Source organism: Rhinolophus hipposideros, assembly GCF_964194185.1.
Source record: "Rhinolophus hipposideros genome assembly, chromosome: 26".
Lineage (NCBI taxonomy): Eukaryota > Metazoa > Chordata > Mammalia > Chiroptera > Rhinolophidae > Rhinolophus > Rhinolophus hipposideros.
The window spans coordinates 8,046,956-8,073,138 of NC_138072.1; the positions used below are offsets into that span (position 1 = coordinate 8,046,956).

A 26,183-nucleotide genomic window follows, 5' to 3' on the forward strand; every position below is an offset into this window, starting at 1 on the left:
GCAGCGAGAAAGTGAGGGAAGTCCTAGATGACAGATTCTGTTTCTTCCCTGGCATTGAAGATGACCTAATATATAAGCCTATCCACTGAAAGGGATAAGGAAGGGAGGCTATCGTTTAGGTAGTTGAGATAAACAAACTATTTAATGAGAATGGAAGAAGGACCTTATTGTAATGCAGGACTTGTTGCATTACTGAGCACCCATTTGGAAGATGGAGATTGAGAATTTTTAGTGATAAACTACTTTCCCCCCGCCCCCAACTCACTTATTTGTAATGCTCAGGAGGGCAAAGGAAACTGTGGACCAAATCAAATTGACATTTTATCAGGTGGTTCAAAGAGGGATGAAGGAAGTTGGAAATAGGAGATTTTTTTAAAACGGTTGATATATTTGGGCTGTAGAGTCTACGGAGTCTATAAAAGGATGGCTTGAAGGGTTGACCAATAAATATCTTAGAGAGATAATTATGGGTACTCTAAAATCCATGTGATTTTTCAAGTTACAAAATTCGTTGACAGAGGAAAAAAAATCGTTTCTATCAAATTTGTTGATGCATTTTGCTGGTTTTGGTCAAAGGCTTAAATGTGACTTTCCACTTAAATGTGCTTTAACATTTCCTGAAGCTGCAAATGGCTTTCGTACTGCACGCACACACGTCCTGGACGACCTATGGGACGGGTGGGTCATGTGCGTATGATCCACTCCACTCATTCTGCATGGCATGGTGCCCTACGAGAAATCGATTCATTGGTTTGCCTGTCAAACTGCTGGTGCTGTAACACTCCTCTACCATGACATAATTAGGGTTAATCGACCATTTTACAATAAATAATGGTGCGGTGCACTTGGGCTAGTCCCAAAGAGTAACTTTTTGCAAGGTGAAATACATATATTTTTGCTACATGTGTGCACAGGATCCCTAAAAGACATCTATAGAGTTTGGAGGTTTATAGCCCCATGTGACCTAATCTTTTGGGGATGAGAGAATTTCAACCTGGTAATGACGCTATCTATGAAAGCCCATAGTATTGCAGAGTTAGTCTCTTCATCATGGGTAGATGCAGGCTTACACATCATTGGATGGTTCTTGCTGTCTTTAATCAGGCAAAATATATGAATGTTTAATATCTCTGGTAAACAAAAACCAAAACAAAACCCTTGAAGTATGTTTTTACTTAAAATCAGAACAAAAAGACAATGCACGTGACTTACTCCCTTAAGGAACCATCGTACCTGTGAGAGTGTTGGTACTGACAAACTCAGAAGAGGCAGCGGGCGTGCGGAGTAGATGGGGGTTGCCGTCCTGGCTGTAGGCTCGCAGAATGTACTTCTCGATGACACCCCTAACCACAGCAGGCTCCTCCCAGGTCACTTCAATGCTGTACCCGTTTATGCCGCGGACCCTTGAGGGAGCTGGCACACTTTGTGGGACTGTGAAGGAAGAAAAGAGAAAACAGAGAAAATGGCAGTTCTGAGAAGACGATTGCCCCATTCTTCACTTTTAATGGCCACAGTAAATCAGACTCGACCATTAGCATAAATACAATTTATTAGAGTTGTAACTTTTCAGCATTGATTTAATATGACTGCACATCTTCAGCCATTCAGTTGAAGCAGTATTTCAAAACCATCAAAACTCCATCGACATAACGTTCTTTCAAGTCTAGTCCAGGTTTCCCCAAAACACTTAATGTATCCGACACGTTTTAAACATTACTCATAAAGGAGGAGGTGGATGGTGGGCAGATAACAAGTTTAAACAATGTAATGGTGTACCCCTCTGAAGCAAGATAATTAGAGTGTTATTATACGTACTGGTTTTGACACTTTTATATCTTCAGTGTATTAGCCAAAAAATACCACAAGTGTGATTGTATTATACTTGACTGTCTGATCTCATTTTCCAAATTCAATTGTTCCTTCAAATTAATTTTAAAAAAAGTGAAGTGCTACCAGATATGATATATGGGATACACTGCTAATTGCGTTTTAGGGGTAGAAAAGCTGGTGCCCTTGAGATTATACAAAACCATTTTCAGGGAAGTTTCCTTCAGAGTATCACAAAACAGTAACTCACACAAAACCAGGAAGTTTAAAGAACTGCAAAACCTCGCTGACAAGCTGTGCCTCCTAAGTTTAACAATCCATACCTTTAACTATTTATCAGCAATTTCTATGGTTCTGATCAGTAACAACTTCATCACAGCTGACTGCACCGGAGACACGGAGAAAAGCCCAAGGAAGTCCCTGGCAGGGTGACGGATGAGAGACCTGCTCTAACTGCTGGTGGACTCCTGAGCCCTGGCGAGGGGAGACCACGCCGGTTTTCCCACATCAAATGTCCTCCTCCCGTGACTTCACTGTTCAGACCAGTAAAATAGGACAGCTTCAAAGGCAACACAACAGACATAAAGGATGAGAGGAAGCACAGACGTGGAGAACCACTGAGCAGTTAAAATGCCACAGGCGGGTGCCCCTGGAAAACGCCGGGGCCACATGATCGAGTTGCCAGGAAAGGGACAATGGGAGTGTTGCTGATTTTATTAGTTCTGAAATGTGGTACAGGGCAAAGTACAGTACTGTCTAACAGATGGTCTTCTCATAAGGGACAGAGCAAAACTGACTCAAAAATAATTAAATAGTGCAATTATTCTCTGACCCTGGGGAGTATGTAGCTGCTCAGTGTTGTGGTCAGACTGTAAATATGAATTTATGGCATAAGACCTGGTGGTCAGATCATTGCTATAAATTCCGAGCACTATTGGCATACGTTCTCGGTGGCACTCAAAGCAGGGACTATGTGAGCGAAGCAATGTGAAGCTATGTGAGCGACGCACTTTCCAGACATCTATTTACGGTGCTGAATTAGACTGAAAGCAGACTTTATAGTGTATTTGTTAATGAAGTAGAGGAGTAAGAAACAAGGACAGTGGGTGTGCCAGTAACAAATGAATATTTTATATCAGAGCTTTCACCTGGCTCTGACATCGGAAAAGGAATTTAAGAGATCATTCAATTCATTGTTTTATCTATATAAATAGATGATAACTTAAGTCATCCTGGAACAGTGTCAAGCTGTCCTCTTGTGGAAAATCTGTTGGCAGAGACCTTGGAAAATTATTCTTAGTAACCCATTTCACGATTTAATTATCTTTAGATTAGCAAGACTCCTCAAAGTATGCCTGGGTTAGCAACCCCTTGTTGATTAAAGAAAAAAAAACACTATGAAAGACTCTTGATGAAAAACATATCTTTAGGTAAATTGTGACTTGCTAAGGATAAACTTTGACAGACATAAAGTGGCAATCATATGGAAATGCATTTGCCTTTACGACAGATATTTGACCCCAAATGGTAGAAGGCTACTGATTCACACAACTTTTTGTGATGAATGCCTTTCTGTGACATTATGTGAAAAGATTTTTTTGATCACTGTCCGAAGCACAAAGCGATTATAAATCAGTTGTCTGAGATGAGATCTAACATATTTTATCTCCTAATCATTTCCCCTCCAATTCAAGAACATCAGACCAACGAACAGTTGCTGTCCTGGGAGAACCATTCTGAGATCCTAAGAGTCCACACAACAGCGAACATCTGCCATGATGTGATAAAAGACACATCTGCCTTCAACCAGGGTGCAGGCTGCAAATACACTCTGCACGAGGGAGGCAAGACGACGCCTCCCTCACCTAATGGTGACCCTGATTTAAGCTTCTTGGGGGTGTGGGGGTCTATGTAGTCTATCAAGGTTCCCTGCCCTTAGATATATGACTGTAAGTACAGGCCTACGAAATTCTTAAGACAACATGCACTTCTTTCTTCCTCTGAAGAGGAAAGAACCAGGCCTGAGCAAATACTTATTAAATGCTTGAAACATCAAAAGCGTTCATCTACTAAGCATTTTAGCCCACGGCAGATGAGTTTGCAAACCAAGGCGTGCTCTGGCAGGAGACTGCAAGCCTAAGTACTCCCTGCTTCTGGGTAGCAGTGTTTTCTTTCCTTTGCATGCGCACACCTGTGTGCACGTGGGTACACACACACATTTTACAACACTCACCTTCTCCTGTTGTCCGTCCCCGACTCCAATCGCTGTATACAGCACCTCCTTCGTGTGAGGCTATCACTCGATACAGGTATTCTTGGGTGGAAAGAAGAAGTAGAGAGAATAAACTATTAGTCAGGTAGACGGGTGTGGGCTGGCTGAGACAGAAGAGGGGATGAGGAGGAGACCTGTGACATGTAACTCACAGCGCCCCGCCCCCATACCTGTGAAGGGCTGCAGACCACTCTCCTGCACACCCTGCTCTCGCCCGTGGTACACCAGGATGGAGTCATTCCCCCTGCAGTTAACGGGGCTGGCAGTTGATAGGCATCCATCCAGATTGACTCTGACAGCGCCGCTGGACACAGCTGCCAAGCTAACGGCAGCACCCCGTGCAAATGCAACATCCTTCATGCAACCACCGAAACCTAGCAAACAGGAAGAGATGAGTAGCGCGTAAAGGGCTTGAGTCATTCATTACCAGTGATTTCTGCCCTCTGCATTACGTTTTGATGAGGCGCAAGGGGTGTTTTTGCTACAATTTTTAAACTTTCAAGTCTCATGTGGGAAATCCCTTCTGCCTCCTCCTGCTTTTTTATCAGGCTAGGTGGTCACAAGCAAATACTAGAAAATATTTACATTTCTGTTATTTTGAAAAAAATAGAAGTCGGTAATTACGATTCGACTGAATTACAGCCAACTGAAAGTGTTTATTGTACCTCTTTAGGTGCACATTTTCTCATTGTGTATATTCTCTGGAAATAAAATTTAGGCAATTACACATTATGGTCGGGAGGGTGCCCACGTGTCTCTCAATTCTAGAACATTAAGTTATCTCTATTGGTCAGTGCTGCAGTGACAAAACAATATTTGAAGTAGCATAATTATTCAACAAGATTAGTGGGGGGCAATGCCCTTTGAGGACAGGATAGCAGGAGGGAGAATACAATTTCAAGATATACTAGAATCCTCAGACATCGCCATGAATTCCGTAATAATCATTTCAGAGCTACAGAACAAAGGCCCAGTGAAGTGGGCAGACGCAGAAACTGGGACTGTGCTCGACCATTTGCACTGAGTTCCATAACCTCAAACGTACAGAATGGCCCCAGTTTTATGCTCCTGTTAGCCTGACAGGGACCAAATTCAGCTGAGTGCGTGAGGGACAGCTGATTTCAGAAGGACCACAGTGTGTACCGGTCTGTGAAGTACAACATGGAACATGGGGGGAATGGGTGGGGACTGTGCACTGTTTTTTAGTTAGAAAACCCTGGGGCACCCAGTCCGCCAGGGGCCAGCGGTTGCTTTGAATTACACCTTACTTTGTACAAACAACGATCAGCTCAATGAGGTTTGGCAGGACTCTTTCTCAGGAAACTGCACACAATTGTAAAGGAAGGGACAAACAGGCTGAGTTTGAGATTTCTGTAAAACACACCCCCCCACACACACACACTCACTCACTCACTTATTCTGAACAAAACACTGTCAAATTCAAAAGTCCCCAACACATTGAACATTAAAGCACCTCAGCAGAAACTGGAAATAAAACGTAATACAATGCTCACTGGTAAAATAAGTTAATAGTAACAGCGACCGCATTGTTCTCATCAGCATTTATATGACGTCTTATTATGTCTCCTAACACATGAAGTTGCAGCCCGTTTCGTTAGAAATGCCTTTGCTATTATTCACATTCCTTTAGGCCCTCCCGATCAATACCGCTAGTCTATCTCGAACACACAGCAGACACCCAATAAGTTGGGTGAATTGAATTGAAAGCAGTGAAACTCCACATAAAAGCATCTGCTTGAAAATGCAGAAGCGAAGAATTCTGATTTCCTTGCCAGCCGTAATTGTCTGATGGCACATAGCTGAGTCGCCTAGCTTCTCTGTGCCCTAGTTTCCCTACCCACAAAACACCGAAAAGTGGCAAGCGAGCTCTGGCAAACATTGAAATACTGTTGTACGGCATGATCTGAGGCGGTACCTCGTAGACAGAGTATGTTGTCCAGCATTTTTGAAACACAGAAGAAAATTAACCGGCGTTTGATTCAAGGGACAATTACAACATTCATGGATTAAAAAAAAAAATAGCACTAATATGATCACAAACCAGAGCTTCTGCAAAAAGGTGCTAAGTGACAAACACAGAAAGATTTTTAAGACTGTTGATAATGGACTGAAAAAAAAGCACAGTACGTGAACACGATTCATTTGAATTGCAATTCTCTTCCTGCATGCAGCACCGCTATGGTGTAACCACTCTCCCGATCACTAATATTGATCTGTATCCCTCTAAGCATCTGAGTTAGCACCTTAGGGCGTGGGATCATAAAGCATGCATTTTTAATAGCCTTTCTAGGCCATTCTAGTATACCTTGGATAATAATAACAATAATAATAATAATTAATAATAGCTAATTTTATTGAGTTCTTATTTTGTTTCAGCTACTACACTTCCCTATTTTATCAGTGGGTTGAGAACCACTGATAGGGCTGATACTGCAATGATAAAAATTTAGTATCACCTATAAATAAGATATATTTCAGTATCACAGATTGTCATAGTGTAGATTCAATTATCCCCCTCAGGTTTATGTTGACGTTATAAACTTCGATTATAACATCCTACAATTCCAGTGTGAGCTATGTGTCCAGGACTACCATAGTACTATGATGGGTGTCGGTAGAGTTTGAAAGTACAACGCTTGATAGGCAGTTTTTCTTTTCTGCTAGATATAAATAGGATCAAGTAATCTTGCTCCTATAAAGGGTTTTCAAGCTCTTTCTAACCTCAGAAACCTGAAAATCAGGAGAAGCCTTTATATGAATGTAATATTTCCAACTACTGTTACATCTTAAGTGCCTTGAAAATGTCATTACCGTCTTACACCTCAGATATTCATTAACTCCTCACTCGTACCCTTCTAAAAGTCTCCTTAGAACTCGCCGTATATTTTCTAGTCAAAGGCATTTAAATCTTGACGTACTTAACCAACTAGGCAAAGATTGCTTCGTGGAAATTTTAACCATTCACAGTGCATAGATTTTGAAATATGCAGAGACATCTCTACCTGGGTGCATGTGGGGTCTCAAGCTGGAAGTTTCTGTGCTTGCCTCACTTTACAGAGAAGGAGCATTGGCCCATGCCCACAGGCTTTCAGCCTGATTGTAACACACGGGACTGCAACACCAGGCTATACTCCAACACATGGGCTTGCGATCTGCTTACCAGTCATGTGACCTTGGACAAGTTACTCTTCTCTGTGCTCTTTAGTTTCCTCGTCTGTAAACCAGGGATACCAGTAATAATGCCCAAGTCATGGACTTGTGATGAAGAACCAACTCACATATTCTCATGGAAAGCTCTCAGAAGCCTGCCTGCCCCATAGTATGCACTCCTTTATTGTTAGCCTTTTAAAATTAATAATTTCTCTAATTACATTCAAACTCATGTGAGTTCAGTGCTATGAGTTAACACACTCTTTTTTCTCTGATTATGTTCAAATTCATTCTATGAATGAAACTTGTGTTTTAGTGATAAGTCAGACACACTCATGAGCCTTTCCTTTCCTGGATGGTTATTAATTATCAGTAACATACAGATTTTTCACAAGTATGTTTGGAATTCCACTAAACCCACCTTTTCATGTGCCTCACTGCAAAAGAGCTTAATTGAAATAAAGATGATTAGTGTTTATGTAAGAAAAACAGTGAATCGAATGTTATTTTTTCTAGTTGTGTACACCGACCTAATTTATTTTTTAAATCTGCAAGTATAATGATCAGTATGTAAAAGTACCAGAAGTACATGTGTTTTCAAGGAAACCATATGAAGAAATACATGTACGTACATATACACACGTATATGTATGTATGTGTCTATATATGTGTATACATATATACACACATATAGAAACACATATATATGTGAATTACATTTTCTGAAGACATGTTAGAATAAATATGCTAATGATAGTATAAATAGATATGAGGGCACATTCTTCAGGGCAACATAAAAACCATTTGAAGAAATGCTCTGTGATTTTTTTTTAGAGTTTCAAATTCTCCAGAAAAGGGGTCCATGGGTGTTGCTTTAAGCCTGATTCACTGCTGTACCTTGAAATCAGAACCGCCCGACCTGGCAGGACCAGGCTGTATGGATTTGGATTTGGGGATTCCTGCAGGTGGGGTTTACCTTGCTCCAAGCTCAGGTGTCCATACATGTCCTGCAGCTCGGGCGGGGCTCCCCCCACGTAGACCGGGGAATTCACCACGAGTGGTTGGCCTCGCGACTGTGACACACGCTCCATCAGTCCATTCATACTTGCTGCTATGACGGAACCTTCCTTTTTAACGGTCACTGTATTCCACGTTCCATCACAGTAGGACAGCCCCAGCCATAGATCCACTTGTGTAAAAGTAACACTGGTGTTTAACCGCAGGCTCAACATTCCACTCTTTAGTTCTGTCTGCATTTCATATATAAACAAAAAAAAAGAGAAGAGGAAGATGCGAAGGCTGTGGAAGGGCAATTTGGGAGAAAGTAGAATGCCAATTTCTTGAAGAAACAAGTTTCCTCAAAAGCACTCTATGAACACGTCCCACTTTATTCCAAGCCAAGCTTAGGAGCGTGTAATGAAGTACATTGCAAGTGTGTAAGTGATATGAAGAATGTCGTATTGACAAGCAAAGTCATAACTGGTAATGATTACACAATGTGCTGCAACATTATGCAGGCAGAAACTTCTGGTGGATAGGACACAGGTAAAGACTGAACTCTAGCACATGTGACAATGAAGAGAGCACAGCAGTTTGAACGATGATTCCATTTTTGAGTTTTTAGAAAATGAAAGATACTACTTCATATATCAATTTAATTTGGGAGAAAATGTGACAAGACAATAAGAAAATGAAGTGTCAATGCTGATTAAGCTTATTTTAATTGGTCGGTGAATTCAATTTCAAATTTGTAAAATGTGTTTTGAGTCACTATTTCAATTTTATTATTCTAAATCCCTAACTAACATCATTGCCTCTATGGGTTTTCTTTTAGGTCGAGGTACCATTTTCTAATATGAACGTATTATGACCAAATTTTCATGGTAAACGAAATGCCTACAATATGTTTTCCTTCAAAATGTTACACGATATAATTATTTTACTTACTATGTTTTTATTTTGTTAGACATCAAATCAATGGCCATAAGATACTTAAAAATGTGAGATCATGTCAAATGAAACAATTTAAGTAATTCCAGATAAAAAATTATTACTTTTACTATGTAAATATCTTTTCTGAGCAGTACATCAGGTAAGCAGTTACTCATTCATCTATCCATTCATTTAATAAACACCGAGACTCCTGCTACGTTCCATGAACCCACTGCTCTAAGATGAACACTGTTCCCAAGGATAACACCATTTAACAGCAGAGGCAAGTGTGTGGGGTGACCCTATAACCAAGTCGAGATGGTGTACAGTGAGAGCTCCCTAAGAATTGGAAAGATATCAAGTAAGTGTATAAGATTCATGGGGGCTCATCCAAGCAGGAGATTGACATACCCAATGATATGGGGACATGTACAAGCTCATTAGGTTTAGAAAATGGTACCAAGAAACCCCAATTTAGTATAATGTTAACACCTCATTTAGTTAAACTTGGATCTGATCATTTTAAAGTAAACTTAAAGTCAATTAATTAACATACAGCAAGAAAATCAGGTCCATCTTTGTTGTAAATGAAAAGAAGCAATCCATTCAGTTGGTCTGTCCTGAACTTAAAGGAAATCTCAAAGTCCATTCCGCCATGAAAAGTGTATGGATCAAGTTCCAGGAACCCTTTAAAGAAAAGAATATGTACATGTTAGCATGTGCCAGCATTGTAAGGGGTCATAAGATCCCCTTAGGATATATACTGACATTGAATAAATCTCTCACAAAGGAAGGTGCAAATCAATGTTAAGAAACCCTCATTGTAATGGTGCAGAAGTGGCAGAATGAACTTGATATACCTTTCAAGGGGAAGCAATTTACTCTTTCAATCATGGATACAATTAAGAATATTGCTGTTTTATCTAAGTATTAACAATAAGGAGTTGTATTGAGAGAAACTCTGAACAATGACAGTGATAAGAAAGCAAAGAAAAAATGCAAAGATTATGCTAGAATTTCGTTTTCTATAATGAAGGTAGTTTAAGCAACTTAATAACGGACCAAGTTAGTTATAAATATTGGAGGCAAAGGTGGGCTTTTATTTGAAGGACAAGCCATGTCCGCAAAGCTGCCATATTGCCCTCTGCCCCCTCAGCCTGGGTGGCTGCCAGGCAGAGACTGCAGGTGGGCACATGCCAGGGACACTGCACCTCACTTTTGCTGCAGCCTTCGGAGCAACGGCAATAATGGTGGTTATATTCTCTAGTTTTCCTTAATGACCTACGGACCCCATTACAAAGATGAAATTTTACTTTGAGAAACATGTCCCATCCATACAATGGAACAAACGGATATTTGTGGGTTAACCTGGTAACTCCTTTGAAACATTTAAGTAACATTGGATGATTCTAAGTAAAATGAATGACTTACAAATGGACATCTGTGACTATTACACGTACACTGAGGGCTACTATGGGCCAGTAGAGATCTTACGCATGAATATATGAGTCTTACACTTATATGAGTTAAGTGTAAGTATATGAGTTACACAATATATGAGTTAAACTTATGAGTTTAAACACATATTCAGACTTTGAGAATATATTTATGTGCATCATGGTGTAACTGGGAATTTCTGTGACGCTAGATTCGTATGAGGTCAAAGTAATTGCCCAGGGGAGATTTAGTAATGCCCAGGATAGAACATACATACCTGCGAAGCCACAACCAATGGCTGATTTAGAAGTTTACCTGTTCCTAGGAACTGGGCTCCCTCTTGTAATGACGTGGGGCACCCCTCCCAGCTGTTGTATACATTCACTTGTTCTTCAGAACTCTGCCAAACCAGAGGCTCCCATGTAGCAGACGGATTGTAATTCTTCATAAAATACACATCCTTAAGACAGCCCACGAAACCCTTTTGGACTATGTCTGCGGAAGTTGATAGATATCAATAAGTACGTATGGTGAAAAAATGCAGTTCAGGCCATTTTATTTGCAATTAAAATAAAAGAAATGGGCAATAGCTCTCTGAACCTATTTACTGCAAAGATCTTAATGAGTCATATAAATACCATTTGGCCAGCTATGTTAGGTAACAATTATAATGTTTAGTCTGGTTCAGACCCATCAGTTCTGTAGAAACAGATGTTAATGCAAAAAATCTTGGTTTTATAGTATTAGCAAGACTATTGCTTTTTGAACTAACGCGGAGATTTCATCTGCCACTAGTCTTAAAAAATAGAAATGCTATAACAAGTGTTAAAAGTAAGATTTGAAAGAAGTGCTTCCATTATATTTATAGTTTATAGGTTAGTTCCCTCATCCTTATAAACCAGTGTGTTATACAAGTAAATCAGTAATGCGATCTCCTTTTTAGGGAGAATGATGTCTTTTCTGCCTAAGATTAATTTCCTTCATGTTGATTTGTATTCATTTCATTCTACAGTTAGTTTTTGTTCTTTTGTGCTAAAAACAAAGGAACTAACTTTGTCTAAGCCTCAAATACAGCATTTACGGCTTAGGATCGGAATGATCTGATCAGACATCTGCACCCTCTATTGTGGCGAAGACCACATTTTATCCATCTGTGGGTATCTCAGGACTGGGGTGGAGCCTGTCACACAGCCTGTGCTCAGGACATGTTCTTAACCCCATGTAGAGGGAAAACCAAGCTCATCGTTTCCCGTTTCTGTGTTGTTTTATGTTCAAGTTCAAAATCTCAAAAGAAAAAAAGGACACATGATGCTAAAAGAACTTCGAAATTAATATAATTCATTTAAGCAGAAGTGTAATGAACTCCTTTTATATATTAAAAACTAAGCACTAAGAATTTTAATGCAAGTAACTCAAGGTTCCTTTAGAAGAGACTTTTAAAAGAAATGTTTGACGTATTAATATAGGACACACAGCATGACACAGGAAATACCACCGTGATTCCTATTTGAGAAGAACGTCCCATGCTGCTCTTCGACATTTGGGTGACAACAAAGCCCTTCTATACCTATCCCAACTCACCCACATCCTTCCTCAGGACGGCATGGCCCCACGGCAGCCCTCCTACAAACACGCCCGTGTTCTCCCCAATAACAGTGCTACCATTCAGGGCCCCAGAGGAACCTATGGAGAAGAAGAGAATTCCAACTTCAGCTGGATCATCTGTTTCTACTAATTTAACAAATGATTAAACCCTACACTGTGCTTTTGGGACACCACTGTTTCTCGGCTCTCATCTTAGACGTCAGTGACTGTCCCTGGTTAGTTATCTTCACGGGTTCTTCCTCACCACCACCATCTGGATGCTGGGACGACTCAGACTTCCTCCCTTCTCTCATCTCTTCCTTTCTCCCCCTACAAGGATGCCCTGAGTTCTTCAGACGGCTGAATGGTGGGCTGGGCACCTGTGCGAACTACCAGCACCTACTGTTTGCCAGGCATTGCTCTAAGAACCCTGGACGCAAAGAGCAAAATTTACATTTTAGGTAGGAGAAGGGCAGGAAATAGAATAAACGTTGAACAAGTAGCAGTGTTATATGCTGAGAATAATAAAGTAGGATAAGAGGGAAAGGCACGTGTGTGTGTGTGTGTGTGTGTGTGTGTGTGTGTGTGTGTGGTTTTGATTTTATAAAAGACTGTTAGAGATGGCCTCTCTGATAAGGAAACATTCGAACAGAAACCTATAGGGAGTAAAAGAGAAAACTAGGAAAATATTCAGGAGAAGGTGTTTCAAGCCAAGGGAATGGTAGGGTCCAGGGCCCGGAAATGGGACCATACCATATGTGGCATGTTTGGTACCAAAATGAGGCCAGTGTGGGGCTGGTGTCAGGCTGTGAGTTCAGAGAGACCATTAGTGCTATATGATACCGGGCCCTGTGTGCTTTTACTCAAAAAGAGGAAAGCCATTGGAGAATTCTGAGAGAGGAGTGACATGATATGACTTCTTTTTTAAAAAGAAACTCTGGCCGCTCTTATGAGGATGCATTTTACTTATCTGTCGGCTGGAACTCAAAGTAACATGCAAGAACCTAAGTGTAAGCCCTTGCCAACTAGAAAGAACTGTGCAACATACAAAATTGCTATTGATGACTGCCTTCATTTTGCTTTACTGAAACGCTGCATAGATGAGAAAATGGTTCCCAAGACTTCATTTGAGGAGCACCCCAAGGCAAACTAAACAGCAGTTTAGATGAAATTGAGTGGAGAGAAAGGTGCAGAAGAGATATAAACAACAGAAAGGCATGGCAATATCAGCATACCAATAGAGCTGGCTACATGTAAATATATCCATACGCCCAGGAAGTTCTTACCTGTATACTGTCCATCGAGTGTGATGTGGCCAAAAGCCTGATGCCTGACAGCAATTATGTCATGCCACTTGCCATCACTGTATCGTTTATTATCATCATTAGTGGTGGTAACTTCCACCGATGACCCCTGAAGGGAATGAATGAATGAATACATACGTTCACACAAACATACACTGATATTTGTACATTTCTTAAAAACCAATTTGCAGATGTTGACAGAATCCTGATACAAGCATCCATTTCAAACAGAACTCAAAGTTAAAGCTGATGTCTAGCATTATTCTGGCTTTTCTGTTATGTGCCTCTGGCGACACCATAATGCTCAAATCAGAAAAGAGCTTCTCTTTGAAATAACAGTTTCTTGCAAGTACATTTGTTTTTTGAGTACATACAATCATCCGAAAGGTAATGAATTTTCTACTCTAATGTTTCAGATTTTAATTTTGGGGTCAGATAGAAAAAAAAGACAAGAATGTAAAACCAATAACACCATCCTATCAATTTTGTCTTAAAGATAGGGAAACGTCAGGGACTTAGCTGTTTTTATCTTCACTACACTACTGCTAATGAGAAGGAACCAAGGTCCACATTAAAAATTAGCTAGTTATTAAAACACTGACCATAACCGTTGTGGTTAAACGTAGTACTCTATGTTTTGGAGTCTAAAATCTAGCATTTATACTCTTGCCTAAGGTAACAGTACCATGGTTCAAAACGAGTTCTAAGTGGATACTAGGAAATGGCAGATACCAAGAATAGAGATTAGCAAAAAGGAAGTGAGGGTAAGGAAAGAGAGTAAAAAGGAACTTTCCATCTCAGCACTTTATCACCAAGAGAACACTTTTTCAGTATACCATTGTTAGCACAGTGCTACTCTTTTTAGTGTTAGTGAGCAAATAAGACTAAATAAAAGATATTTCACCTTTGTCACCATCATTATTTAATACTACTACTATCAAGGAGAAAACAACCAGAAAATTGCTCTCACCCTTTTAAATGAAAAAAAAAAAAAAAACACCTTTTTTTCTTTCTTAATAAAGTTGATTTCCTTAGCAAAAATGACCGTCAATCCAGTATCAATTCTAAAAACCCAAAAATAAGATTGGTGAAATATTACAAAATATTGTTTTACTTACTTGGAATGTTTCACCAAACTACTAATTTTGGTATGCTGTTTTTCAAAAAGAGAAAACTGATAATTATCTGATGTCATAGGGCTGAAGATTTCTATCACAAAAGTGCAATGTTAATCGTACCATTGTAAGTAAAAGATTCTGTTCATATTTCCCTAAAATAGCACCAGCGATACAACATGTCCATTCTACACATTTAATTGGCTCCTGTCAGGCCTCATACAGAGCATGACAACATATATGACATGCAGAATTTCATATTACCAAAAAAACAGCTTTTAATTTCCCATGAGTAGGAGTGGGTTGCTTCTCACATGGACAATATCCCAACTTTTATAGACAACGTGATCAGCTAGAAAAACGACCATTTGGCAAGTCCATTTGCTAGCCCTTGAATTCCTGTAGGTTGACTCTCCTTACATCTTGCCTGATATCTCTTTCCCCTGTCTATGCTTTTATTTTCTTCAATCCTATTTCAACATTTTAATATTTTACAAACACACATTTCATTATCGTGGTTTAATAATTAAAACCAGAACTGGTGTCGTGCCCAATTAATGTGCCCTGGTACCATGCCCATTAGTTTTTCCATTAGTGAATTCAACAATACTAATGGGATTACTAGCATGAGATGGTAATTGGGCGTGACATAAGAAACTGGCTTACTTCTTAGCATACCCTCGCTAATGATGAAATTAATGAGCATTTTATTAAATGCTGTCTCATCAAAGTGTACTTAGTTAGCGTTAAAATTGTTACAAACGACGCTGCATTCTCAAGATCAGGTGTCTGAGGAAGTGGGTCTTCATATTATGTTTGGCAACAATCTGAAGCATTCATGGTTCTCTACATCAGAATACATTTATTGGAGATAAATTCAAGAACACAATGTACAGTATTCCAAATGCGCTGTATCCTTAGAGGAACTGAGCATATAATTCTCTGATGAGCGTTTTGAGAGAATTTCTCTCCACCAATGTTAAGGGAAGAATGCTGAGATCAACTCTGGTGCCACGTTCTTTCCGTTTGGAAAATATCAGATGCGTTAATGGATTGTTGGCAAAGTTTTACTTTCATAGCTGCCTTCTATGTGAAATCTGAATGTTATGTGAAATTTCCTATTAATGTCACTGAACAGAAAATGTTTAAATGATAACCACCAGTCGAGTTATTATTGGTCAATCAAATATCAGGTTGGGGACAGAGCAACTGGAAAAGCGAATGGTGGTGGAGGGTACACATTACCTGCGGGAGAAGGGTAAGAGGGCAGAAATGACTGGCAGTGCCCCATCAAAGCTTCTCTATGGCTTCCCCAGACTGGCTTGGCTGTCTGATGGTGGAAAAGGAGACTAAAAGGATGAGATGGAGAGCGTTTCTCCTGGCAGCCATTCTCAGGATCCCAATGACAACACTGTGGCAGAGAAGCTGGGCATTGTGTAACCCCTTTACCTTCCTATTCTGCAGAGTCGTAAGGGATCACGTGCTTTAGAAAGAGTAACACCCTTGAAAGATACGGCATTCATACGTCAGATCTAGTGAAATCAATTTTGGATTAATTCTGCAAGGATTTTGCCCTACGTGTTTGGAGTGTGTGTGTGTGGGCGGGGGAGGGGTAGACGGGGGGAGTTTATTAAACACAGTCTGTGAACAACCTGTGGCCCGTGTCCTACGACAAATGCCACTGGAGTGGGAATGGTCATCTGGAATCATAGTCACAGACACCGGGACAGTGACAGCGGCATGACCAATTCTAAGTGGAAGGCAGGGTGAGGCCACCAGAGGACACTGCCCTGAGTCCTGTCCAACTCAAGCAGAGACGCTGTCCTCCAGTCGTGGGACAGGGAGGTACAGGCAAGAGGGTGGCAGGAGTGGCGTTTTGTTCATTTCTCTTCTGCAATCCCAGTGTCTGGAGTACAACACATTTTTAACAGTCATACTGAACAAAATTAACTAAAGTCAATGCCAGTTCTATCACTAAGTCACTGCGTAACTCTCTTCATCTAAAGCAGGAATGAAACCTCAAGTGGCTACTTCAAGAAGCAAATACGAGAATAAACATGAGCCCACTTTGTGTGCTTTAAAAGCGCTATGAATAAATGGTTCTACTGCCAAGGGTTTTCTCCAACTGGCTTCTTCTCAAACATCTTCACATCAGATTGACGGGGAAAGAACAAGGCAGATGTTTCTTTCTCCTTGACATTCTTCTATTTTAGTATATGGCTTCATTTTTTTTTTTTTAATGATTTTTGTTGTTGCCAATTTTTGCAATTTAGCATTTAACCTCTTTTTCTTCATTTTGTGAATTGGGACGTTTTGGAATGTGTTCACTTTGTTAGTAATTAAAGTTCTTTTTTGACAACATTTAAAATCAAGACAAGAAGACACCAACATAATTATTCCCTTTTACACCCTCCACTAGGTCATCTTTAGAAACTTTTAAGTAGCATATCTTTCCCTCTCCTTCAACTCTTAATAATTTTAGCATCAAACAATTATTAGAGTTTTCTTTTGTTTTGCCTTTGCTGTGTGTCTCTGCTATTTCAAAGATTCTTTGGCACAGTTAAATACATTTCTAGTCACTCTGTCATTAAATATTTAAGTTGAACTTAATAGTGTTAGGCTTATTATTCACCACTGCTTCTCCTCTTTATATTTCAGAATCTTTTTTTTTTTATTTTTTAATTTTCCTTTTGGTTAGAAGTCTTGCTGAAATATGTCCTTCCAACATGTGCACAGATCGGATTTTCTCTGAGTTTCTGGATATCAACAAGTATGTTTCTTTCATGTTGAAAAGCACGATTTGTAAATCATGGTGCTTGGAACTGGTTTGCCTGGGTTTCGGTCTTGGCGTAGTCACAGATAAGCTGTAAGACTTTGGGAAAATTAATTTAACTGTGACTCAGATTTTTCATCTGTGAAATGGGAACAATAAGAGTAGTAACTATCTCATAGAGTTGTGATGTTTACAGGAGCGTGTGTGTGTGCGTGTATAGAGAGAAAAGACTTAGAACAGAGGTCCTATGGAAGCATTAATGTTACTTAATCTTGACTGGAGCTTGATGAGCCCTTTCAATAAATTTCTAATTCTTTCGTAAATCAGATATTCTCTATTTTATATTTCATTATTTCCTCTTGTCCTTCCTTTTCTTGTGCATGTGTTTTCTGTTCTCCTTTTGAATTCCTTCTCACTAATATTAGTAGCGTCCATCTTTCTTTATCTTTTCCTATTTTTGTCTTTTGACCTACGAATGTGAGGCTCAACCGTGTCTCTCCTCTAATTAATCTACTTAAAGGCTTCAAATGAAAAATAATATTTGCGGCTCTGTAATTGAATCAAGTTCAGGGCGCTGACTGTTTTGTTTTTGTTTTATTTTTCATTTTTTTTTCATTCGCCATCTACCCTGTCTTCTTCCTTAGATAGCTGTGTCTTCTTCCTTTTTCTGTGGATGCCGGGTCTGCTTAGGTGTGATGCTATTTCTTTTTTGCTTACTCATCACCCACCTATCAGCATCCTTGAAGCCATTGTGCCCAAGGACCTGCAGTGTACCAGCCAGGCTCCTGTTAAAACACCAGGAGTAAACCTTTCTTCCCTTGGTCTTTCCAGTTGCCAACTCATGGCTTCCGGAGCTTCTTAAAATAAAGCAGGAGGGCCTCAGCCTGCCTCCTGAGGTCCCATGCAAGGAGCCTGGCACGATGATCAGACACACCTGGTCCAGCAGGCCCTGCCTTTCCTTTCCCAGGTGAGGGGGTTCCCAGGGGGCATGCCGTTGTGATTCTCTCCAGAGCTCATGGCCCCTAATCCCTTAGATACAGAGGGGGAAAGCACTGCCAGCTTTACCAGTGCAATGTAAAACATTTGTTTGGCATAACTGATGACATGATCCGCAGTGTTAAGGTGAAAAACCTGAGGAAATGAAAAGTAAAAAAGAAAATCTCTGACACGACCTCACTCATTTAGGAATTACGCACAGGCCTGATGCAGCGCCTGAAGTCCAATGAAGACCACTCGTCAGCGGGCTCCCATTGCCCTTAGGAAAGCATTTCATCCTCACAGTTGCTTCCAAAATGACATAGTCTCTGTCCAGCTTTCCGCCCCATCACGTTTTCTCTGTGTTCTCTACTCTGCAGCCCTATCAGATTCCCCTGAATGTGTCGAATACTCCCTGTTTTTGTCTACCTCAGACACTTCCCGTCTGCTGGTCGCTCTGGGAACTTTAGTCCCGGCACCCCCCGCCAGGTCCCATCAACACGCCCCTGTCCTGCCCTCCCGCCAACACACGGCCTCAGGTACAGACATACGTTCTGGGCCTGACCAACTGTTCCTCCTCGTTTTATATCTTAGTGACATATCACATTTTCAGAGAAAACTGACAACTAAGAAAAAAGACCCTTCATTTTATGCTCCCATAATACACAGCATCTCATACTTCTCTTTCCTAACATTCATGAATATCTAAGTTTTTGTGTGTGTGTGTATGTGTGTTTTTTTTTTAACTGAATCCTACAGAGATTGTTTCACAGGGGCATGGTTCTATTTAACTCTAAAACTATTATAGGTCACACTACTCGGCACAAGAGTACCAGATAGGCACTTAAATAATTGCTGGTGATGAGCGAGAGGGAGGGAGAGAGAGAATAAACAGAGACACAATTTTGTTCCCAAGGAAAATGAAAACAGATCTCTTCAAATGCGTTTCAAAGTTTTCATCTTCATTATAAGGCAGCATGTTGTTAATCGCATAGAATCTCAGCTCTGCTATGTTAGCTGTGGGCCAGCCACATCACTTTTATTAAGTTTCATTCTCTTCATTGGGAAAGTGGGGAAAATAATAGCAGTGCCCTCCAAATTCCTGGTGAGGTTTCAATGTGAAAACAGAAGCCCTTACCTTCGTACTGGGCCCCTAGCAAATCCCCCCAAATCTCAACTCCTACGATTACTGCTTTACCTGAGGATCAAAAAGAAAGTAAGGACGTCCGTTCTTCAACTGAAGTGCAAAATACTCCTCCTGGGTACCAGGTGACGCCGCAAAGACGATCAAACCTTCAGGTACCCTTGTTCGGAAGCTGGCCTTAACGCCTGGTGAGACAAGTACAATCAGCAAATCGTTGCTGAGTTTTGTTGATTCTGATAAACGCACATTTACTTTCATTATTATTTATGATGCAGCGAGTACAGTTAGGGAGTCATACGCAGCATTGTTCGCGCACCACCTCAGCCATTTGGCTTTAAATATAACCCATTATGAATACCAACCTGTACTTGGAAACTCGAGCCTGCAGTCCCCCTAATCAATATATAATGAAGTTGAAATGTATGCAAAACTCATTGAAATAAAAAGACATGGTGACAACCCAAAATTGGATACTCAGAGTATCCATGTGAAAATAGTATCAGAGTCATAAAACAAATGTTTTTGGTGTTGTTGTTGCTTTTTTGGACATTTTTAAAGAGGGGCCTTTGTTTAAAATAGTTATGAAGTTTAGAGAATCAGTCCAGTAACAGAAGGTAAAAACTGGAAAGACCTGCTATGAAGTGGCCCATAGAGCTAGTTTTCCGAAACCTCATTTCGTAACCAAAATGTCACCTGTCATCGCTGTCCTAGACACACGATGCTCTTCTCTCATAGAAATTTCTCCAGGATCAAGAAGCAGGGGCAGTTTGCAATGGTCACACAGATGTCTTCCTACTATCAGCAGATGGCCCCACCTCCATGCCAGCTGGTAACCCCCTTGTTCAACACATAGTAGGGAGCTCTGTGTGTAACGCATGTCACTTAACGCTCAAAGACTCACAAAGAAGTGTAAGAGAGGGTGATGTTTGTTCTCAAAGAATCCTCCAGTTTAGTTGGAAAGATCAAATATGTGTACTGTCACAGACAAATCATATGATGACCATCAAGAGCTCAAAGAATACATGAGGATCAAATAACATTTCAAGAGCACAATATCGCGTAAGTCATGAACACTGCTTTGAGTAGTAAATCAGTTGGCCAGAATCATGAAAGTCTGAAGGAGAGAAAGCCCCTTTCCGGCTGGGCTAGTAACAAAAGTCCTCCCTAGGTCAGGGGGTTTAACCTGGTTTAACCTGGTTTGCAATTTCCTCAGGAACTGTGGGATTCACCTTTCCACACCCAGTACACTTTTCCACCCTGCTAGGAACCATATGACATAGCTATAGCCTCAGGTGAAAGCTACTTAGTCCTGGGACAAAGCACGTTGTTTGACTCACATTCTATAGAAAATTCCAACTGAATAAACAGAAAGATAGGACTCTTAGCTCTGGGGGGAGGGGGGGGGAAACAAAACAGAGATAAAAGATGCTTTATTAGACTACTATATCAAATTGGTCAGATTTATAAACAACTGCTGAAAAACAACACAAATTAAATATGTTAATACACTAGTCAAGGTATATTTTGTATGGAAATTAACTGAGGTATGGAGAATGGAGTCTTGATGCATAAACTCCTAAAATTAAATGACACTCTTCACAGAAGATCAATGGCTTCTATTACACAGATATTGTCTTATCCTTGCTCTCATAAAGAAAGCAAAAACCCCTTAGTTTCCTTATCAAATATTCCTTCTGCTTCATTCCCATCCAAGCCAATTGCTTGCAGATGGATTTCTGGCTGCCTACATGGCACATCAAGGAGTGTAAAAGGTTTCAAATAGAAGCAACTCGAGCTACACAGCTTCATTAGAATTACACAAGTAAGTCCTCAATTAGGAAAGTTTTTCTTCTTTTTACTTCACTGCCATTAGTTAGTGCTAAAAATGTCTGTATTGATAAACTATTTATGGCTTACCATCCCTATATATAGGTGAATAACAAAATCTTCAATGACTATACTTGACAAAATAACGTCTGAAAACTAATCGGAAAATATTATAAATGACCTGAAATTAATTCCCAGATGGCTAACTCTTTATTAGAGTACCAGAGCTTTGTTTTATGTTTAAACATATGTCTTAATTTTTGTAAATTAAATTGTTTTTGAGCTTAAATTGTTTTTCAGTTTATCACAAAAGAACTAGGGAAACAGTAGATCAGCATTTTAAAAACTATAATACATTAGAAATATAGATTAGGATAAAAATAGGTGAATAGTAGAGGGGGGAAAACACAAGAATAAAGAGTTTTACTATATAGGAAGTTTTGGGAAACTGTAGTGAATCCTAATCTTTGTCAAACAAACAAAAATATCTCTTTCATCTTTTGAAATAATTCTCATTTCTTCCTAGGAAAAATTACAGACTGTGGTCATTTGACTATCACTGTTATAAAGACTAATCATGCTTTACAATCTCCAAATGATAAAGCCACAAGGAAACGAAACCACCAGATATTTTTTTGAAACACAGGTATTTTAGGGCTCTTATTTCCTTCACAGAAAAGACCTCATGTTCTTCGCCTATAAATGAAGATATTACCTCAGATGATCTCTAAAACCTACCAGCACTGTGTGAATTTATAAGTTTACGAACTTCAATTTTCATCTAACAGCCTTTTCATTCTGACTTCATTGCAAAGGACTTCTCAAGTTGCTTAATTTCCTTTCCATTCCTTATATGTAAACTTGCAACCATTTAAAGGCAAAACATTTCCAGTATTAAAAGATTTGGCCTGGCATTTCTGGGAGATACCATCTAGCAATAGATGGATTAAAACTGAAATCTTATTCTAGTTTTAATTTGCATTTCTAGGATGAATACTGAAGTTAACTTATTTAGTAATAGTTCTCCATTTGGGTGTTTCCAAAATTGTTTGCCATGGTTTTTCTTTCTGTTTTTTAAAGTTGATTTATTTGTCTTTATTATTGATTTGCAAGTGCTCTTTCCATATTAGGGGTATTATTTCATTGTCACACATGTTACAGCCATTTACTTTCTTTTTTTATAGATTAGCTTTTAAGTGGTATTTTTAATATAACAATGGTGTTAATTCTTATGTTTTAAAAACTTTTTTTTTGTATGATGGTATCTTCCTCCTTTTGCTTATATAATTAGGTTTCCCAACTCAGAATTTGTTACTTACATTTTTCCTGTGCATTTCCTATATTTGTATATTTAACAAATACCATTTGGAATTTATTTTGACATATAATATGAGATAGGGTATATTTTAGCTTTTTTCCCCCTAGATATTTAAACATTTACTAAATAATACATTCCATGAGGCAAGAAGTTAGTGTTATTTAATTCTGTATCTCCAGCATCCTGCACAATGGCTGGCACATAACAGATGTTTAAAAATATTTGCTGAATGAATGTTTAATGATTGCAATCTCCTCTTAGTTTATTAAAGTATATTGTCTTGCATGAGTCTCTGTACTTTCTATTTTATTCCACTGATTTTTTTCTGTAGCAGAATTCCTTATTATTATTTCATAAAATTTCTAACATCTGACAATTTATCCTTCCTCTCAGTATTCTGTTCTGTTTTTAACTACCCCTCAATTCATTCACTTTTAACATTAAAATTATTATAAATTTTTGTTTTTTCTTTTATTTAAATTTATCCTGCAGATATATTTTTAATTTTATATAAGATTTTACATATTTTATTGCCAGTGTGAATAAGATCATTTTAGATTGGTTTTTGCTGAGTCATAAAAATGTATTCATTTATTTTTAACCATCTTATTGCAATATTTGTAATAGGTTTTGGTGTTCCTTTCTTGTTTTTTTAAACACTTTTTTTTTTCTGGGATAAAAACACTACAATAATTTTCTCTACTCTTTTCCAATAGTCATATCTCTTATTTCTGTCTTAACATATGAGCTATATCTTTCAGAATATTAAATAACAGTGTAGATGACAAGCATTATTGACCGTTCCTGAGTTAGTAAGAATTGATAGTGGTTTTCTCTTTTTTTTTTTTTTTTTTAACCATTACGTAGAATGGTGAGTGTTCGTTTGTCCAGTTGTTATCTATTGTTTTAGGTTACTATGCTTCTAGTTGATTTTTCACAACCTTTTATTTCTTCTTTCAACATATGTTTCTTGAGTTACTGTTCTGTGGAAGGTAGGCAGAGCTAAACATGACTACGCTGCATCTCAAATATTCAGGCAACATTAGGCTGAAAGAGGTAGAAAGAATTCCCCGCGGAGGCACCACCAATACAAACACTTCGTTATCATAAGCAATCAACAAATTAAATATGATAAAATGCAACCAATGGCATAAAAACCCAGCTTCGATGGCCTCCTCTTCTGAACAGCTTTAATCTTAATTACAAATACAGAACTACAGGCCTAAATCACACGAAGTTTTGGGTAAAAATAGATGTATTTACCTAGATGTATCTATATCTGTAGCTTATCTATACAGCAGTCCATCCATCCATTTCCAGATAATGTCCCCAAATTGCTCTTGCACACCAAAATATCTATATAATAATTAACAGAAAATCAGGATCTCAAAAGACAAGTACAAGAATGATAACTATTCTTAATCAAAATTCTTCCACCACCTAATAATTATAAGTTGCCATTCTTCCTTTTCATGTATATAGTATTGACTTTATTATATGTATTCAATTTCAATCACCTTAACAGCTATAATATTTCATCTACTACATAAATATGCTCCACTTTGAGCTCATTTTAGAAAACTGTTGTATGGTGAAGTCATGATAGCCTAAAATATGAACTGAATGCCAGTTCATGACAACTGAATTGTGAACTGTTATCTACACATAATACTTAACTATTTTATAGAGCAAAAGAGAAAATTCAGCATGTATTTTGGCTTCCTGAAATAGATAAGGTTTTACCTTGGTATCTTGTAAAATGGTTGGTATTTTAACAAGAGACTCTAATACATGAAGTTTAGTCTTAGGTTAAAGAAAATTGCCAGTTATGAGACTACCCTTTAACAAAGTGACTTTGTATCATTATTTGCTTTGTTTCAATAAAATTAAAAAAAATAACTTTTAGATATACATCTATAAACTGTATCAGTTCCACTTTCATGTTTTATACCTCAAAAAAAACCTAGGTACATGCATATGTACATAAATATAAATATGTAATTCATATACAGAGTTGCAAATTTATATACATACACTTATGTACATATATTTCATGGAATTAAATTTATATTGATTCAAATTGAATAAAAGGAATTTCAAAACTTTAAATATACTAAGTATGCGAAGTGTTTTATTTTGTAAAACAAGTATTTTAGAAAAACAATCAAATTCCACTCACTTGCAGCATGTGTACAACTGCTGAGTGACCTTGACCTTGGAATGATTTTAGTTTCTTTCCTGTCAAGTCTAATTGCTGACAGTGTTCAATGACCCCAAGCTGCATTAAAGGAATCTGCTTTTGGGGTTAAGAGATCTGCTTTGGGAGGTCTACACCAAAGCCTCTCCGGTAACAATCACAGTGGGTCCCAAGCAATTGGACCAATATGAAAATGTATTTCAGACTTCTTTGGAGCCAACTAGGTTCACAGAGATGGAATAAAATAACAATTTTTCCTGTTGTACTTTCAAATAATTTATTGTTAGCTCAAGATGAACTTAACTTGTCCAGTTCTTAGCCTGACATTTTGAAAATAATGCTATAATCCCTTCATGGTTCTTTTATGGAAGGATCCTGTCTTTAAGAGTAAGGGAACCCAAGATGAAGGAGCTGGCTATAACTCCATCTTCGTGACAAGTGAGAAACAAACAAACAAATGAAAAGCATTCCAAGGGCTTGCAGGCCTCCCATAGATCAACACTTAATCACACAGCTAATTTTGAGTATGCTGGAATAATCACATCGCACTGCCTCTCATATAAATAAGAGAGTGGCAAGAACGGGGATGAAAGAATGAAGGTCCGTCAAAGCTAATGTAGCCTAGTCATGAAACTCAGGGCCAGGCAGTCCGTCCAGATCCTACCCCTTTAGCTTGCTTGTCAGAAGTAGGGCCACAGGCAGCCTGTCGGCTGCCTACAAGCATACACGGTCTTTTGTAGTGTTCTACAGATATGGCAACCATGGTTTGTTAGATATCAAGTGGTTTACTACAATGGTAGTTGGGGGACTCTCCAGAGAGAAAGAATATGTTACTAAAAGGGAGCAGTCTTCTTCCAAGCCAAAGAGTATCTAAGCTATAAATCTGATCAACATTATCTCCCAAATTTTGTTTCGAAAATACTAGGATTCCAGTAAATGCATGTTGAATGAATAAAAGAGTAAAACCCCACAATCCTTTTATTAACCCATGTCATTGCAGAATGGCTGTTCTAATCACAAAGCAAATCCTTGTATGTAATTGAGTACATGCTTGCTGCAACTCAATTCCATTTTATTTAGTTCTGACTATTATGGGAATTGAGAATACACTGGCATGGTAACAATGCACATATTTAAATTTGGTTATTAATCCATTCCTGATACTTTATCACGACACTAACCTATTAGGTAAATGCACCTCAGTAAAAATAAGTCCAACTTGTTTTAAAAACCAATCAGAGAAATGTTTGCCTGTGCACATATTTATGAACAAACTTTTTAATGTTTTAATCAGTTAATGTAATTGC

At 38.7% G+C, this 26,183-nt stretch overlaps 1 protein-coding gene across 1 annotated transcript in view; it reads right to left on the minus strand.

The window, feature by feature from the left end:
* The window catches only part of USH2A (usherin), a gene marked incomplete at both ends in the record, with an annotated part of 554,530 nt that overhangs the window by 315,013 nt on the left and 213,334 nt on the right, over positions 1-26,183 (minus strand). Inside the window, 9 exons of the mRNA XM_081039194.1 lie at positions 1,234-1,431; positions 4,061-4,141; positions 4,270-4,473; positions 8,247-8,520; positions 9,759-9,889; positions 10,955-11,134; positions 12,221-12,322; positions 13,510-13,636; positions 19,589-19,719. Coding sequence (XP_080895320.1) covers positions 1,234-1,431; positions 4,061-4,141; positions 4,270-4,473; positions 8,247-8,520; positions 9,759-9,889; positions 10,955-11,134; positions 12,221-12,322; positions 13,510-13,636; positions 19,589-19,719 — 1,428 coding nt within the window. The remainder of the gene's footprint in view (positions 1-1,233; positions 1,432-4,060; positions 4,142-4,269; positions 4,474-8,246; positions 8,521-9,758; positions 9,890-10,954; positions 11,135-12,220; positions 12,323-13,509; positions 13,637-19,588; positions 19,720-26,183) is intronic.